The sequence below is a fragment of the Megalobrama amblycephala genome, unplaced genomic scaffold (genome assembly GCF_018812025.1).
Source record: "Megalobrama amblycephala isolate DHTTF-2021 unplaced genomic scaffold, ASM1881202v1 scaffold463, whole genome shotgun sequence".
In the NCBI taxonomy this organism is placed as follows: Eukaryota; Metazoa; Chordata; class Actinopteri; order Cypriniformes; family Xenocyprididae; genus Megalobrama; species Megalobrama amblycephala.
In genome coordinates this window covers 42,699-57,860 of record NW_025953391.1, presented here as the reverse complement: position 1 = coordinate 57,860, position 15,162 = coordinate 42,699, and the positions used below count along the sequence as shown (strand labels likewise).

At 36.4% G+C, this 15,162-nt stretch overlaps 1 protein-coding gene across 1 annotated transcript in view; it reads left to right on the top strand.

Moving 5' to 3' along the window:
- LOC125261687 (serine/threonine-protein kinase Nek2-like) overlaps positions 1-15,162 on the top strand; it is a 37,465-nt gene that overhangs the window by 6,274 nt on the left and 16,029 nt on the right. Inside the window, exons 3-6 of the mRNA XM_048180246.1 lie at positions 7,298-7,356; positions 11,585-11,709; positions 11,830-11,920; positions 13,624-13,730. Of these exons, the coding sequence (XP_048036203.1) occupies positions 7,305-7,356; positions 11,585-11,709; positions 11,830-11,920; positions 13,624-13,730 (375 nt within the window). The 5' untranslated portion in view covers positions 7,298-7,304. The remainder of the gene's footprint in view (positions 1-7,297; positions 7,357-11,584; positions 11,710-11,829; positions 11,921-13,623; positions 13,731-15,162) is intronic.

The window sequence follows — 15,162 nt, the reverse complement described above, 5'->3', positions numbered from 1 at the left end:
AAACACACACAGACATCAAGAATCAGCATATGACCCTCAACAATGGTGACAATCAAACAAAGTGCTTCATGTTGCAGTGCATGATGGGAGCCACCAATCAAAACTCATCCATGGCTCCCATCATGCATTGCTGCATGAATAAATTATGCAGCTGAATTGTCCTGTAATTTTCGTAGATTGTTCATGTTTGCTTTATTTTTCTGTTGTTTTGTTGTGACAGTAGCTTGTTTTGTGATGTTCAGAGTTGATCTGTTTGTCAGTATTTTGTATTTATTTATCGTCACCGTTCTTGAGAATCACATGCTGATTCTTGATGTCTGTGTGTGTTTAACCCCTTAACTGTCACAGTCCCACTGGTCGGGCGCCTCCCAACCAGCACACTCTTGTTTAGCACATGGTTTAGCCCAGATGAAATGAACACTACTCAGTGTGAATACTACAGGCTATTAAATGTAACACTGAATTGGTCTTAATTTAATGAGATAATTAGATGATAATGAGGAGAATCACTGAAGAACAGAGAAACAACAAGAACTACAACTTCAGTCACAGCCTTCGATGAAATCAATTGAAGATAAAAGACATTAAATCACTGAAGATCTGATTCAACAACTCCACAAACAGCATTACCAGCTTCACTTATCACTAACCAGACTGACTTTATTTCTGTCACACGTCTACAGAAGCTCTTATTGAGAATTACCAGAGGTTTAGATGTTGATGATTTGTTGAAAATAATAGTTTGGTTTGATGTCACCGTGATCGAGGTCAGTCGTTGCTTTAGTTAGGCAGTTTTACTCTTAACTTTTTTAGTGTTAGTTTTTCTGTGTCTGTTGTAGCTGTTTGTTATGGCAACAATGACAAGAGAAAATATGATCAGCTGCTTTATGATAAGAACATAACTGTCATGTAGCGGCTTATTTCACTGATCTAATGACTGAGCTTTATATGAATAAATGTTTAGTTTGTGTTGATTCTTCTAGAAATACAATGATAAAACTGTTTTAGTCAGAAAAGCTGAATGAATTTTAAAACGCATTGTACACTAAACACTTTAAAACTCTGGCAAAACTTCCTCACACACAGACATCTACAATCAGCGTATGAATCTCAACAATGGTGACATGCTTCATGCCACAATGCATTCTGGGTGCATCATGCAAAAAAGAATACATTGCAGCATTAAGCATGTCACCATTGTTGAGATTCATGCGCTGATTCTTGATGTATGTTTGTGAGTGAAACTCACTGTAGTTCAAAGTGCTTAGTGTACCATCTGTTTTAAAACTCATTCAGATTTTCTGATTAAAACACTGCTGGATTTTTACATGAATCACATTAAAACACAGTTAGTAAGATATTGCTCATATTAAATTCAGTTATAAGATCAGTGAATTAAGCCACTGCGCAGTGATTATATTTTTATCATGAAGCAGACACAGCATCTGATTGCATTTTCTCTTGTTTTTCTTGCCATAACTAATTCAGTTACAGCAGCCAGAGAAACCCTGACATTATAAAAACAAGTCAAACTACTCAACTAAAGTAAACTCTGATCACCATGATGGTAACATAAAAAAAAATCAATAAAACATCATCAACAAAAAAAGCTCTCTCTTAATTCTCAATAAGAGCTTCTGTATATGGAGTTGTTTAATCCTCTGCTGAGATCTGGAGAGATTTAATGTCTTTTATCTTCAGTTGATTTCATCTAAGGCTGCGGTTGAAGTCAGTTGTAGTTCTAGTGTTTCGATTTTTTTTGTTCTTGTTGTTTCTCTTTCTTTCGTTCATTCTTCTTGTTAACAGCAGCTATCTTCATTAATTCTCAATCATCACTCAATTAATTACTTAATTATCTCATTAAATCCAACACTGATTCAGTGTTACATTAGTGTGTAGTGTGCACTCTGAACAATGTTCATTTCATCTGGGCTAAACCATGTGGGCCCTACATGGGTGTGCTGGCTGAGAGGCATCCCGCCAGCGGGATCGTGACAGTTAAGAGGTTAAACATTGAAGCTTCAGTTCATAATGTATTATTATTAAAAAAAAAAAGTCATCCTGCTGTTGGATCTCAAGCTGTAAAATCATAGGACTACAGTCACTAACACTGAAGCTAAAAAAAACAAGCACACAGTCCGAGATTTAGACTCTAAACAAAGATTAAAATCATCATCAAATTATATTGTGGCAAGGATCTGCTGGATTTTCTAACCATTACAAATGTGCTTTATAAACACAAAGTTGAAACAGCCAGAGAAAAATTAATAATAAAAGGTAAAGAGTCAAGAGCCCAACTAAAGCAAACGCTGACCTCTTTCATGGTGACTTGAAATGAATCATTCCATAAAACATTAACACCTTTTTTCTCTTTCCTTCAGTGATTCTGCTTATTAACATCAGGTGTCTCCACTAATTGTCAATCATCACTCAATCATCAATCAATTATCTCATTAACTTTAACACCGCTTCAGTGTTACTTTTTAAACACCTGGCAAGATGGACCCGGGAATTTTTTATTTTTTTTAAATTGTTGTTTACAGATTTTAATGATATATCATTAAAATCTTTAAACAACAACTTTTACAAAAAAAAAAAAAAGGCTTAGCAGAGGCTGTCTCTTGATATTGTACCTTAACCTTTAAAAGAAACGGTACATATATGTACCTTTTAATGCTTGGGAAAATATATGTACCTTTTTGACCCTCAAAAAAGCACAAACATGTACCTTGAGGTCCAATAATAAGCCCTATGGGTTACGTTAGTGTAGATTGTACCTTGGGGGACAGAAATGGACTCCTGATGTACCCCTATTTCTGACAGTGTAGTCAAGTCAAGTCATCTTCATTTATATAGCGCTTTTCACAATATATATTCTTTTAAAAAATTCTTAATTATTACTTTAAGTTCCGCTTAAATGACACCTTTCCCACTGAGAAACGTCAGGGCTGCGTTATCATCATATCCAGGTGCAGGCCCCCATCTCATCTGGATACGGTCTGAATCTGGCAGGCTGCGGTAAACCTCGGAATAAACAGAAAGAGACTAATATTAGCGTAGATGCCATTCTTGTTATGATGTAGTGAGTACATCAGGTGTTATGGGAACCCACACAGCAGGGGACTCCTAGGCGGATCCGCATTCAAGTCGCCAAATCCGCGTGACTGTCACATTCGTTTTGACGCCGCCCAGAGGATCAGATCCGCCTCCGGGCGACGCCATAAATTCTACTGTCAATCAGCGGGTCTTGAGCGGACTCATGTCGGATCCGCGGACGCGCACGCGCACGCGCCTTTACTGTAACGGTTGTATCAATTTGCGGGTCCCAAACCGCGGAGGTAAGGTTTTAATCGCGGATGCAGCGCGGAGCCAAGGCGGGTCCGTGATCCGCCTTCGTTGCGGATCCGTCACTGCGCGCAAGTGGACTCCGATACGGGTCCGTTCGCGGCAGAGGTGTATAGTCCAGGGGTCAGAAAGTAAAAGTCCTGCTATATTTTTTTTTTCACCCGCTGAAGCGCTGTTAAAGTTAATGAGATAAATAAGTGATTAATTGAGTGATGATTGAGCATTATTGAAGACACCTGATGATAACAAGCAGAATCACCAAAGGAGAAAATCACAATTTTTAAGTTACCATCACAGAGGTCATGGTTTGCTTTAGTTGGGCTCTTGACCCTTGACTTTTTAATATTGGAATTTGTTTGGGCTGCTGTAACTGAGTTGTAACAGCCAGACAAGCAAAGAGAAAAGATGGTTAGGTGGTGTTGGTTATGTCTTTATATAATCATTATTTGATCTGAACTCATTTAGAGCCCAATCTCTGAGTTAGATTTACATTATTGATTACAGCAGCACTGTGACTCTACAGAAGATCAGTTTTATCAATAAAATATGAACGATTTCTTAACCCCTTAACTGTCACAGTCCCACTGGTCGGGCGCCTCCCAACCAACACACCCTTGTTTAGCACATGGTTTAGCCCAGATGAAATGAACACTACTCAGTGTAAACACTATAGGCTATTAAATGTAACACTGAATTGGTCTTGGAGTTAATGAGATAATTAGGTGATAATGAGCAGAATCACTGAAGGACAGAGAAACAACAAGAACTACGACTTCAGCCACAGCCTTCGATGAAATCAACTGAAGATAATCTTATTGAGAATTACCAGAGGTTTAGATGTTGATGATTTGTTGAAAATAATAGTTTGGTTTGATGTCACCGTGATCGAGGTCAGTCGTTGCTTTAGTTAGGCAGTTTTACTCTTAACTTTTTTAGTGTTAGTTTTTCTGTGTCTGTTGTAGCTGTTTGTTATGGCAACAATGACAAGAGAAAATATGATCAGCTGCTTTATGATAAGAACATAACTGTCATGTAGCGGCTTATTTCACTGATCTAATGACTGAGCTTTATATGAATAAAATGTTTAGTTTGTGTTGATTCTTCCAGAAATACAATGATAAAACTGCTTTAGTCAGAAAAGCTGAATGAATTTTAAAACACATTGTACACTAAACACTTTAAAACTCCGGCAAAACTTCCTCACACACAGACATCTACAATCAGCGTATGAATCTCAACAATGGTGACATGCTTCATGCCACAATGCATTCTGGGTGCATCATGCAAAAAAGAATACATTGCAGCATTAAGCATGTCACCATTGTTGAGATTCATGCGCTGATTCTTGATGTATGTTTGTGAGTAAATCTCACTGTAGTTAAAAGTGTTTGGTATACAATCTTTTTTAAAACTCATTCAGATTTTCTGATTAAAACACTGCTGGATTTTTACATGAATCACATTAAAACACAGTTAGTAAGATATTGCTCATATTAAGCTCAGTTATAAGATCAGTGAATTAAGCCACTGCGCAGAGATCACATTCTTATCATGAAGCAGACACAGCATCAGATTGTGTTTTCTCTTGTTTTTCTTGCCATAACTAATTCAGTTACAGCAGCCAGAGAAACCCTGACATTATAAAAACAAGTCAAACTACTCAACTAAAGTAACCTCTGATCACCATGATGGTAACATAAAAAAAAATCAATAAAACATCAACAACAAAAAACTGTCTCTTAATTCTCAATAAGAGCTTCTGTATATGGAGTTGTTTAATCCTCTGCTGAGATCTGGAGAGATTTAATGTCTTTTATCTTCAGTTGATTTCATCTAAGGCTGCGGCTGAAGTCAGTTCTAGTTCTAGTGTTTCGATTTTTTTTGTTCTTGTTGTTTCTCTTTCTTTCGTTCATTCTTCTTGTTAACAGCAGCTATCTTCATTAATTCTCAATCATCACTCAATTAATTACTTAATTATCTCATTAAATCCAACACTGATTCAGTGTTACATTAGTGTGTAGTGTGCACTCTGAACAGTGTTCATTTCATCTGGGCTAAACCATGTGGGCCCTACATGGGTGTGCTGGCTGAGAGGCATCCCGCCAGCGGGATCGTGACAGTTAAGAGGTTAAAAGTTGTTCTGATCCAAAAAAAAAAAAAAAAATCCTTTTTTTAGGCACACACAGACATCAAGAATCAGCCTGTGAATCTCAACAACGGTGACAAGCAACATATTCTGATAAACTGATCAACTCTGAACATTAGAAAACAAGCTACTAAAAAGTCACAGAAAACAGCAAAATTTAAATAGTGAGAATAAAGAAATTACTAAGACAATTCAGCTCATAATTTATTCATGCAGCAATGCATGATGGGAGCCGTGGATGAATTTTGATTGGTGGCTCCCAGAATGCACTGCAACATGCTTAATTATTCTCACCATTGTTGAGATTCACAGGATGATTCTTGATCTCTGTGTGTCTAAGTAAGAACCTTTTTTTTCTAACAACAACTTTTGATGAAACTTTTGAATTATTTTGAAGAAAACTGGATCTTCTGCTGTAGAATCACAGTTCTGCTGTAATCAATAATGTAAATCTAACTCAGAGATTGGACTCTAAATGAGTTCAGTGATTCAGATTAAATAATGATTATTTGAAAACATAACCAACGTTACCTGACCATCTTTTCTCTTTGCTTGTCTGGCTGTTACAACTCAGTTACAGCAGCCCAAACAAATTCTAATGTTAAACAGTCAAGGGTCAAGAGCCATCTAAAGCAAACCCTGACCTCTGTGATGGTGTCTTAAAAATTGTGATTTTCTCCTTTGGTGATTCTGCTTGTTATCATCAGGTGTCTTCAGTAATGCTCAATCATCACTCAATTAATCACTTAATTATCTCATTAACTTTAACACCGCTTCAGTGGGTGGAAAAAAAATATGGCAGGACTTTTACTTTCTGAGCCCTGGACTTTCCATGCCTGCGCGATACCTCCGCAGTGGATCCGCCAAGGAGTCCTTTTGCTGTGTGGGTAGGTTCTGTCATTCGGGAACATGTTTTTTTCCTATCACTGATGTCACACCACTCTACCACTGCTGCTCACATCGCAGCCTGCCTGAGAGCCACCTTCAACTCAACCTAGCAAAGACTGAACTGCTTGTGGTCGGTGCTAACCCAACACTTCATCATAACCTCTCCATTCATCTTGGTTCGTCAACCATAACTCCTTCCAGAACAGCCAAGAACCTTGGAATTTGAATTGTTTAAGCTTCACAGATCATATCGCTACAACGGTCCGGTCCTGCAGATTTGCCTTGTACAACATCAGGAAGATTAGACCATTCCTATCGGAGCCTTCCACGCAAATTCTTGTCCAAGCTCTTGTTGTATCCAGGCTGGACTATTGTAATGCTCTCTTGGCTGGCCTTCCAGCATGCACTGTCAAGCCTCTTCAACTGATCCAGAATGCAGCAGCAAGTGATCTTTAATGAGCCAAAAAGAGCATGTCACACCTCTCTACATCAGTTTGCATTGGCTGTCAATAGCTGCTTGCATCAAATTCAAGGCTCTGATGTTTGCCTACAGAACAACCACCATTATACCTACTTCAGACTTATGCGCCTCCAGAAGCTTGGATTCAGCAAGCGACTGGCATGTTGTGGTGCCATCCCAAAGGAGCACCAAATCACTCCCACAGACCTTCTCCTTGTCTGTCACTGCCAGTGGAATGACCTGCCTTGCTCTATCAGAGCAGCTGAGACTTAAGCATTTTCAAAAAAATGCTTTTTTCATTTTTATATTTCATTTCTGTTGATTGCTCTACTCTTCTTATTTGTAAGGCACTTTGGAGAAAAGCTTCTGCTAAATGACTAACTGTAAATATAAATGTTAAATTTGAGTATTTGTATTTTTTAAATGTATTTTAAGGTATTTTTCTGTTTTCCTAACAGCATTAAAATGACTGATTCAGAACAAAACACTAACCTGAAGATTGAAGAAAGCAGAACACGTGAGTATGTAAAGTAATAAGACAGAAAGTGAAGAGACAAGAATGTAAATTAAAGTGCACTTAATTGGCCCAAGGTCACAATCCTGATTTGGAGCAGATTATCTCTAGACTAATCTGGGCCACATTCCTCCCACCAACAATCGGCCCTCATGTTGTTTCCCGTCATTCATGCTGTGCCATCATTGTTAGACATGGCCCAGCTCTGGCTGACAGGTTACATGCCATTGCTGACAAGAGGCCAGCAGTGCCATCTTGGGGCCAAGCTTGCATGCTATGTGGGTTGCTAAGCGTGTAGTTGTAAATAGTGTTGGGGGTAATGCATTACAAGTAACTTGAGTTACGTAATCAGATTAAATCAGATTACTTTTTCAAGTAACCGGTAAAGTAACGCATTACTTTTTTCAATTTGCAACAAAATATCTGTTACTTTTTCTCATTTATTGACTGACAGCTCTCCTGTCCCCATTTTGAGAGAAATAAGTGGATGTGAAAGGGCATTAACATTTGCCAAAATGTAACCTTTTTTTTTTGTTATTGAAAAACAAACAAGAAAGTCCAGCCCAGGTGAGAAAATGTAAAGCAAAAGTAATGTAACACATTACTTTTTATTAAAAGTAATTAAGTAATGCAACTAGTTTCTTTTCTAGGGAGTAACACAATATTGTAATGTATTACTTTTGAAAGTAACCTTCCTCAACACTGACATTCTGACACTGCATCGTTTCACACTGTACATGACTGGCACCACAATGTAGGGTTAACATAACCCTGGGGTTAAAAACAGTGTTTAGAATGACGATAAACCGGGGTTAAGTGCTGTGTGAAATGCCCTTAAATAAATGACTGTAGGCTGTACACCTAAAAATATGCTTGATCGCCCCCAATCCCAATTTTTGTGATTTGATCAGGACATTCCCACACAGCAAAATCCCCAGTGTTAAATTAACACCCCCTCGTTTACATATGTGTCCACACTACAAGGTGTTAAAAGTAACACTGAAGCAGTGCTGAAGTTACTGAGATAATTAGTCTTTAATTAAGTGATGAATGACAATTAGTGGTGACACCTGATGATAATAAACAGAATCACTGAAGGAAAGAAAAACAAAGAGAAGAGAAAAAAGAGAAACACAAAAGCTACAACTGACCTCCAGCCATTAAAGGTCCCGTTCTTCGTGATCCCATGTTTCAAACTTTAGTTAGTGTGTAATGTTGTTGTTAGAGTATAAATAAAATCTGTAAAATTTTAAAGCTCAAAGTTCAATGCCAAGCGAGATATTTTATTTAACAGAAGTCGCCTACATCGAACTGCCAGTTTGGACTACATCCCTCTACTTCCTTCTTTAATGACGTCACTAAAACAGTTTTTTGACTAACCTCCGCCCACAGGAATACACAAGAGTTGCGTTTGTAGAGTGTGTTTGTCGCCATGTCGTCGAAGCGCTGTTATTTTCATCCCGCAGTCCAATCACCGGGTCTGATTCCGGCTCAAATTGATAGGGTAAAATTAAAGACATGTTTACAATAACACTGAGCGCGTGCATCTCCACGTTATGGTAAGAGGCGTGACCTTTCCGGGCAAGATGCGCTAAACTGCTGTCGAATCACAACACAGGAACCGCTGGCACAATCAGAACTCATTACGTATTTCTGAAGGAGGGACTTCATAGAACAAGGAAGTCATCAGCCCGTTTTTATGACAGTGGAAACAGCGGTATACAGATAAGTAAATTATGTGAAAAATACTGTTTTTTTTACACGCGAAACATGAACACATGTTATATTGCACACTATAAACACAATCAAAGCTTCAAAAAAACCAAAAACCAAACATTATTACACTTATTATTAACCAGTTTTGTTTATTTCTGTCATACATCAACAAAAGTTCTTACTGAGAATTGACAGATGTTTAGATGTTAAAGGGGGTATTATGCAATTTCATGCATTCTGACTTATTTACACTGTTAAAGAGTTGAAGTAGAAGAGTAGAAGTCGTCGGCAGCGCTGCACAGGTCACAGGACTGCACGAAATCAACAATTTTACCAAAGAAGTGTGTTTTTGGTTGTGAGGGAAAGATGACCTTGCTTCCCAAAGATCCTGCATTAAGTGGAGCTGAGAGTTTTGTTCTCATGCATTACATTGATGCGCTCTCGATATTTGTCATTACAATAACCATAGAAACCGATGGTTGCAGTCAAGTTTTTATTGGTTAAAATGAATGGAGAATATCTCGTGTTTTTCCGTGGCTGCTCGAGCCCTCAGGATCGGCGCTTACGGTTTCATAAACAAGGCCCAGTTCAGCACTGGATTTACAGATTGTTTGAAACTGAGAGATGGAGTGGTCACAGAGGTAATGACCCCGGTCATGAGTCAGCAGGTGGAGAGTAAAACTGCTTCAAATGTCTGTTTTCTCAGCTATAGGTGCCTGAGTGCATATAATGTAAACAATACAAACATTGTGAATTAATAAATTCATTATTCATCATTCATACGCTATATTCATTATAGTGATTCAAAAGTTATCCATGGATAATGCGATGGTGTATTGTGTGTGTTTAAAAATATTTATTTAGCTGACCATTGATAGCTTGTAGACGATCTCTAGACAAAACTGCATGTGCTTGTGACAGCTCGTCACTCTATCTCCACTCACACGGCACGCCTCCAGGAGCTCGGCTGTTTTTGGAAAGACTCGGTACACCGTATGTATCTTTTTTTAAATCTGATAAAACTAAACACTTTTCAGCGATATGAAGGATGTTATACTACTCTATAGGTACTCAAGATTAACATGAAATTGAAATGAAAATGAATGTTTCGAGTTTCAAGTTTCGAATTACCATGATGGAGATCAGTGTTTTAGTTGGGCTCTTGATCCTTTGCTTTTTAATATTAGTTTTTCTCTGGCTGCTCCAACTTCGTGTTTCTAAAGCACATTTGTTATGGTCAGAGAATCTGGGTGATCTGGGTGAACTTATGTTTGTGTAGCTTTGGGAAATGCAGGCCAGGACACGATGGTTGTGTTTTGATGATGACATTATCATCATAGAATGGTCTGATTCACTGGTTACAATCAGTGTTATTAACTGGTTATGTAGATGTTTTATTAATTTTTAATTACAGTAAATCTTTGATGTTACCGCTTGAGCTCCAGCAGAGCTTTCATAATCTAAAGTTTTTTAAAAACACACACAGACATCAAGAATCAGCACATGACCCTCAACAATGGTGACAATCAAACAAAGTGCTTCATGTTGCAGTGCATGATGGGAGCCACCAATCAAAACTCATCCATGGCTCCCATCATGCATTGCTGCATGAATAAATTATGCAGCTGAACTGTCCTGTAATTTTCATTGTTTGTGTTTGCTTTTATTTTGCTGTTGTTTTGTTGTGACAGTAGCTTGTATTTATTTATCATCACCGTTCTTGAGAATCAGATGCTGATTCTTGATGCCTGTGTGTGTTTAAACACTGAAACTTCAGTTCCTAATGTATTTTTGAAATCCTTCATGTTGTTGGATTTCAAGTTGTAAAAGCACAGGATAACAATTATTAAAAAATATTAAAGCTGCACATCAAGTATATAGTCAGAGATTTAGACTCTGAATGACATCAGTGAATCAGGACATTGCAGGATGATAATGTCATTATCACATTTTCTCTTGCCATAACAAATGTGCTTTATAAACAAAGTTAAAGCAGGCAGAGACTAACATTAAAAAGTAAAGGGTCAACTAAAGCAAACACTGACCTCTATCATGGTGATGTGAAATGAAACATTCCATAAAACATTCTTTAACATATTTCCTTCAATGATTATTAAGATGAGGTGTCGCCACTAATTGTCAGTCATCATTAATCATTAATCACTAATCACTAATCACATAATTAATCACTAATTATCTCATTAACTTTAACACTGCTTCAGTGTTACTTTTATGTACACTGAGGGGTGTTAATTTAACACTGGGGATTTTGCATGTGAACATGTGAGTGACAGGTTGCCCCACCTTCCTGTCAGTAAACGTCATCAGGGAAGAAATTAGATTTCATTGCAAGAGGGAGGGGACGTTGTTTTAAATAAAGATTATTAGGGCACATAAAAAAAAAAAAAATGAAATCATTCATAATAAATACTACAATATTCCATGAGTCAGATGTTGATTCAGTAACTGCTGATATAATTAGTACAGTAATTTAAAAATTAAATCTTGGTTTTAGGAGTGTTAAAAACACAAGAATACACCAAAATAGAAGAACTTGGACGAGGAGTTTCAGGAATAGCATTTCTGGTGCAGAGCAAAGAGGGAAATTTCTATGCAGTCAAAGAGATCAACTACAGAGATGTAAGTGTATTTTTCTGAAGTTTACTAAAGCATTCGCCATAATGACATCTTCTATTTTATTATGCGATTTGCTTGTGGCATTTTTTAATCATAACAGTGAATGAAAATTGTGCCTCTCAGAAGTTAGATCTGGACAGAATCAAAGAGGAAGTCAAGATCTTGAGAAGTCTGAAGCATCCATATATTGTTGATTATGAGGAATCATTTGAAGGTGGGTTTGTTTTAGTTTTAGAAAGAGCCAGTGTTCTTTCATTCTAAATTTATAACATCTTTTGCCTGAATGTAAATTAGTTGAATTTATAACAACATTTGTCTTAAAGTAAATTAGTCAAATTACTAGTGAAAATGTTCTGTGTAAGATGAGGCACAAAAAAATCTATGAATAAAATCTGGAAACCCTAAATATCCGATGATCATCATATCTGAAATAAAGATATAATCTGCAGATAAAGATTCTAAAATACAGCTATTAAAGGCATAATATGTAAGATTTTTGGATGAAAATATCCAAAAAACACTTGAACAGTGTTATATATTTTGTTGACTTGTGTGCGTACATTATCCCAAATGTTTCCAAGAATGTTTAAGTCCAAAGAAATAAGCAATTTTTGACATGAATGTGTCCGACTGTCTGTGCGTCCCCTATCAATGGCGTCATACCCTTGATCTTTGCAGATCTTTATTTTTAGTAACAGTATAATACAACATTTTCTCCATCACCCAATACGTTTGCATTTAATTGCATGCATGCCATTTATCAGCACAAGCCATCCATCATTTATTAGTATGATATTCTAAAATCAATCTAACTTACTGTAGTGTGCAACAAGTGTCTCAGAGTGTTCGCTCGGAAGCAACTCACTCAAATGTATCTAACGGGCGTATCCATCGTTTCAGAAGTGAGGGGGACAGAAATGTCAGTTTTATCTGACCTTTATCTAATTGACAGATTTTATTTTTATTATTATTTTATTACTTTGAATTCAAAGTCTATTTGCTTTTAATAAGAAATCAAATACACTGCTTTACAATAACCAATATCTATAATAGTTTTTCCAATATTTTAGGCTTTGACAATTTTATGATTGGTTTATGTACTACAAACACTTTAAGTCCTCATGGATTTTATACAATGTAAAAATATATATATATCACAGAATAAGGCAGAAAATATACAGTACCCATCAAAAGTTTGGAAACATTACAATTGGTTAATGTTTTTGAAAGAAGTCTCCTCTTCTCACCAAGGCTGGATTTATTTAATTAAAAAATGCAATAAAAAACAGTAATATTGTGAAATAACAATTTAAAATAGCTGTTTTCTATGTACAATAAAATGTACAATAAAATGTAATCAAAGCTGAATTTTCAGCATCATTACTCCAGTCTTCAGTGTCACATGATCCTTCAGAAATCATTCTGATTTGCTGCTCAAGAAACATTTCTGATTATTATCAATATTATCAAATTCAGCTTTGACCACTGGAATAAATTACACTTTACTATATATTCACATAGAAAACAGCTATTTTAATTTGTAATAATGTTTCACAAAATTACTGTTTTTACTGTATTTTGATTAAATAAATCCAGTTTTTGGCAAGCTCTCATTAGCAATCACTCCAGCGGCCTAACATCCTCTCACATCACTCGCCCTGTTCTTCTTCATACTACAGTAACGTTAATAATCTCATCCATGAACATCATTTCTGCCCAAGTCTCGTCCCGATTCTTTTTCACCGGCTGTGAGGTGAAGACGACATATCCCAAGATTATGTGCTCAAACTCAGCATCATCAAGCTACACCTTTGATTTGAAAAGGCGACCTCTAGCAGTGAAAATTCTACATACTGTGCATTTAATTTATTATCTATTGCATTGTATTATTCATTATGTGAATATTTATTTATTCAGATGAAGCTATTGGACGCTTCTTCATTGTGATGGAGTATTGTGAAGGAGGAGATCTTTACAAGAATATGCAAGCACAGGGATTGAATGGTTTTTTTGAAGAGCAACAGGCAAGTGTCTTGTGGTCACTCTTCGAAAAGTACATTTAAAAAAGGAAATTACAAAATTATATGCTAGTTAGAAAACCCACAATGCTCTCCTATATACTTTTTAAAATGACAAAAATCTAGACATTTAATTAAGAAAAAAACTCCAGAGTTAAATTAACAGAGTGTTAAAGTGTTAAAATAAGAGTGTTAAAAGAACACTGAAAAGTGTTAAAGTTAATAAGATAATTAAGTGATAAATTGAGTGATGATTGAGCATTATTGAAGACACCTGATGATAACAAGCAGAATCACCAAAGCAGAAAATCACAATTTCTAAGCCACCATCATGGAGATCAGTGTTTGCTTTAGTTGGGCTCTTGACCCTTAACTTTTATTATTAATTTTTCTCTGAGTACTCCAACTTTGTGTTTGTAAAACACATTAGTAATGTCAGAGAAAATATGATCCAGTCACAACATAAATTGATGATATTATCATCATGCGATGGCCTGATGTCTATTAGAGTCTAAATCTCTGACTGTGTGCTTGATGTGTAGCTTTAGTGTTCATGATTGTAGTCCTGTGATTTTAGTTCGAAATCCAACAGCAGAATGACTTTTTCTTTTTTTAATAATAATACATTATGAACTGAAACTTCAGTGTTTAAACACACACAGACATCAAGAATCAGCATCTGATTCTCAAGAACGGTGACGATAAATAAATACAAAATACTGACAAACAGATCAACTCTGAACATCACAAAACAAGCTACTGTCACAACAAAACAACAGAAAAATAAAGCAAACATGAACAATCTACGAAAATTACAGGACAATTCATCTGCATAATTTATTCATGCAGCAATGCATGATGGGAGCCATGGATGTGTTTTGATTGGTGGCTCCCATCATGCACTGCAACATGAAGCACTTTGTTTGATTGTCACCATTGTTGAGGGTCATATGCTGATTCTTGATATCTGTGTGTGTGTTATTAAATTAATCTTTTTTAAATCTTCAGATTATAAAAGCTCTGCTGGATCTCAAGCAGTAACAGATTTACTAGAAAAAAATAATATACCATCTGTGTGACCTGTCAATACTGGATGTCACCAATGAATCTGGACATTTCACAATGAGAACACCATCATCAAATCAAAACCATTATGACTGTGCTTCCCAAAGCATTGTAAACCTAAATTGATCAACTTTGGCTCACAGCACTTTTGGGAAACACAGATCAGTTTTAGTTTCTCTGACCATAACAAATGTGCTCTACAAACACAAAGTTGGAGCAGCCAGATATAATTTAATGTTAATAAATAGAGTCCAGAGCCCAGCTAAAGGAAATGCTTTTCACCATCATGGTGACTTCAAACTAAACTTTCATTCAAACATTAACATCTAAACATCTGTTCATTCTCAATAAGAGCTTTTGTTGATGTGTGACA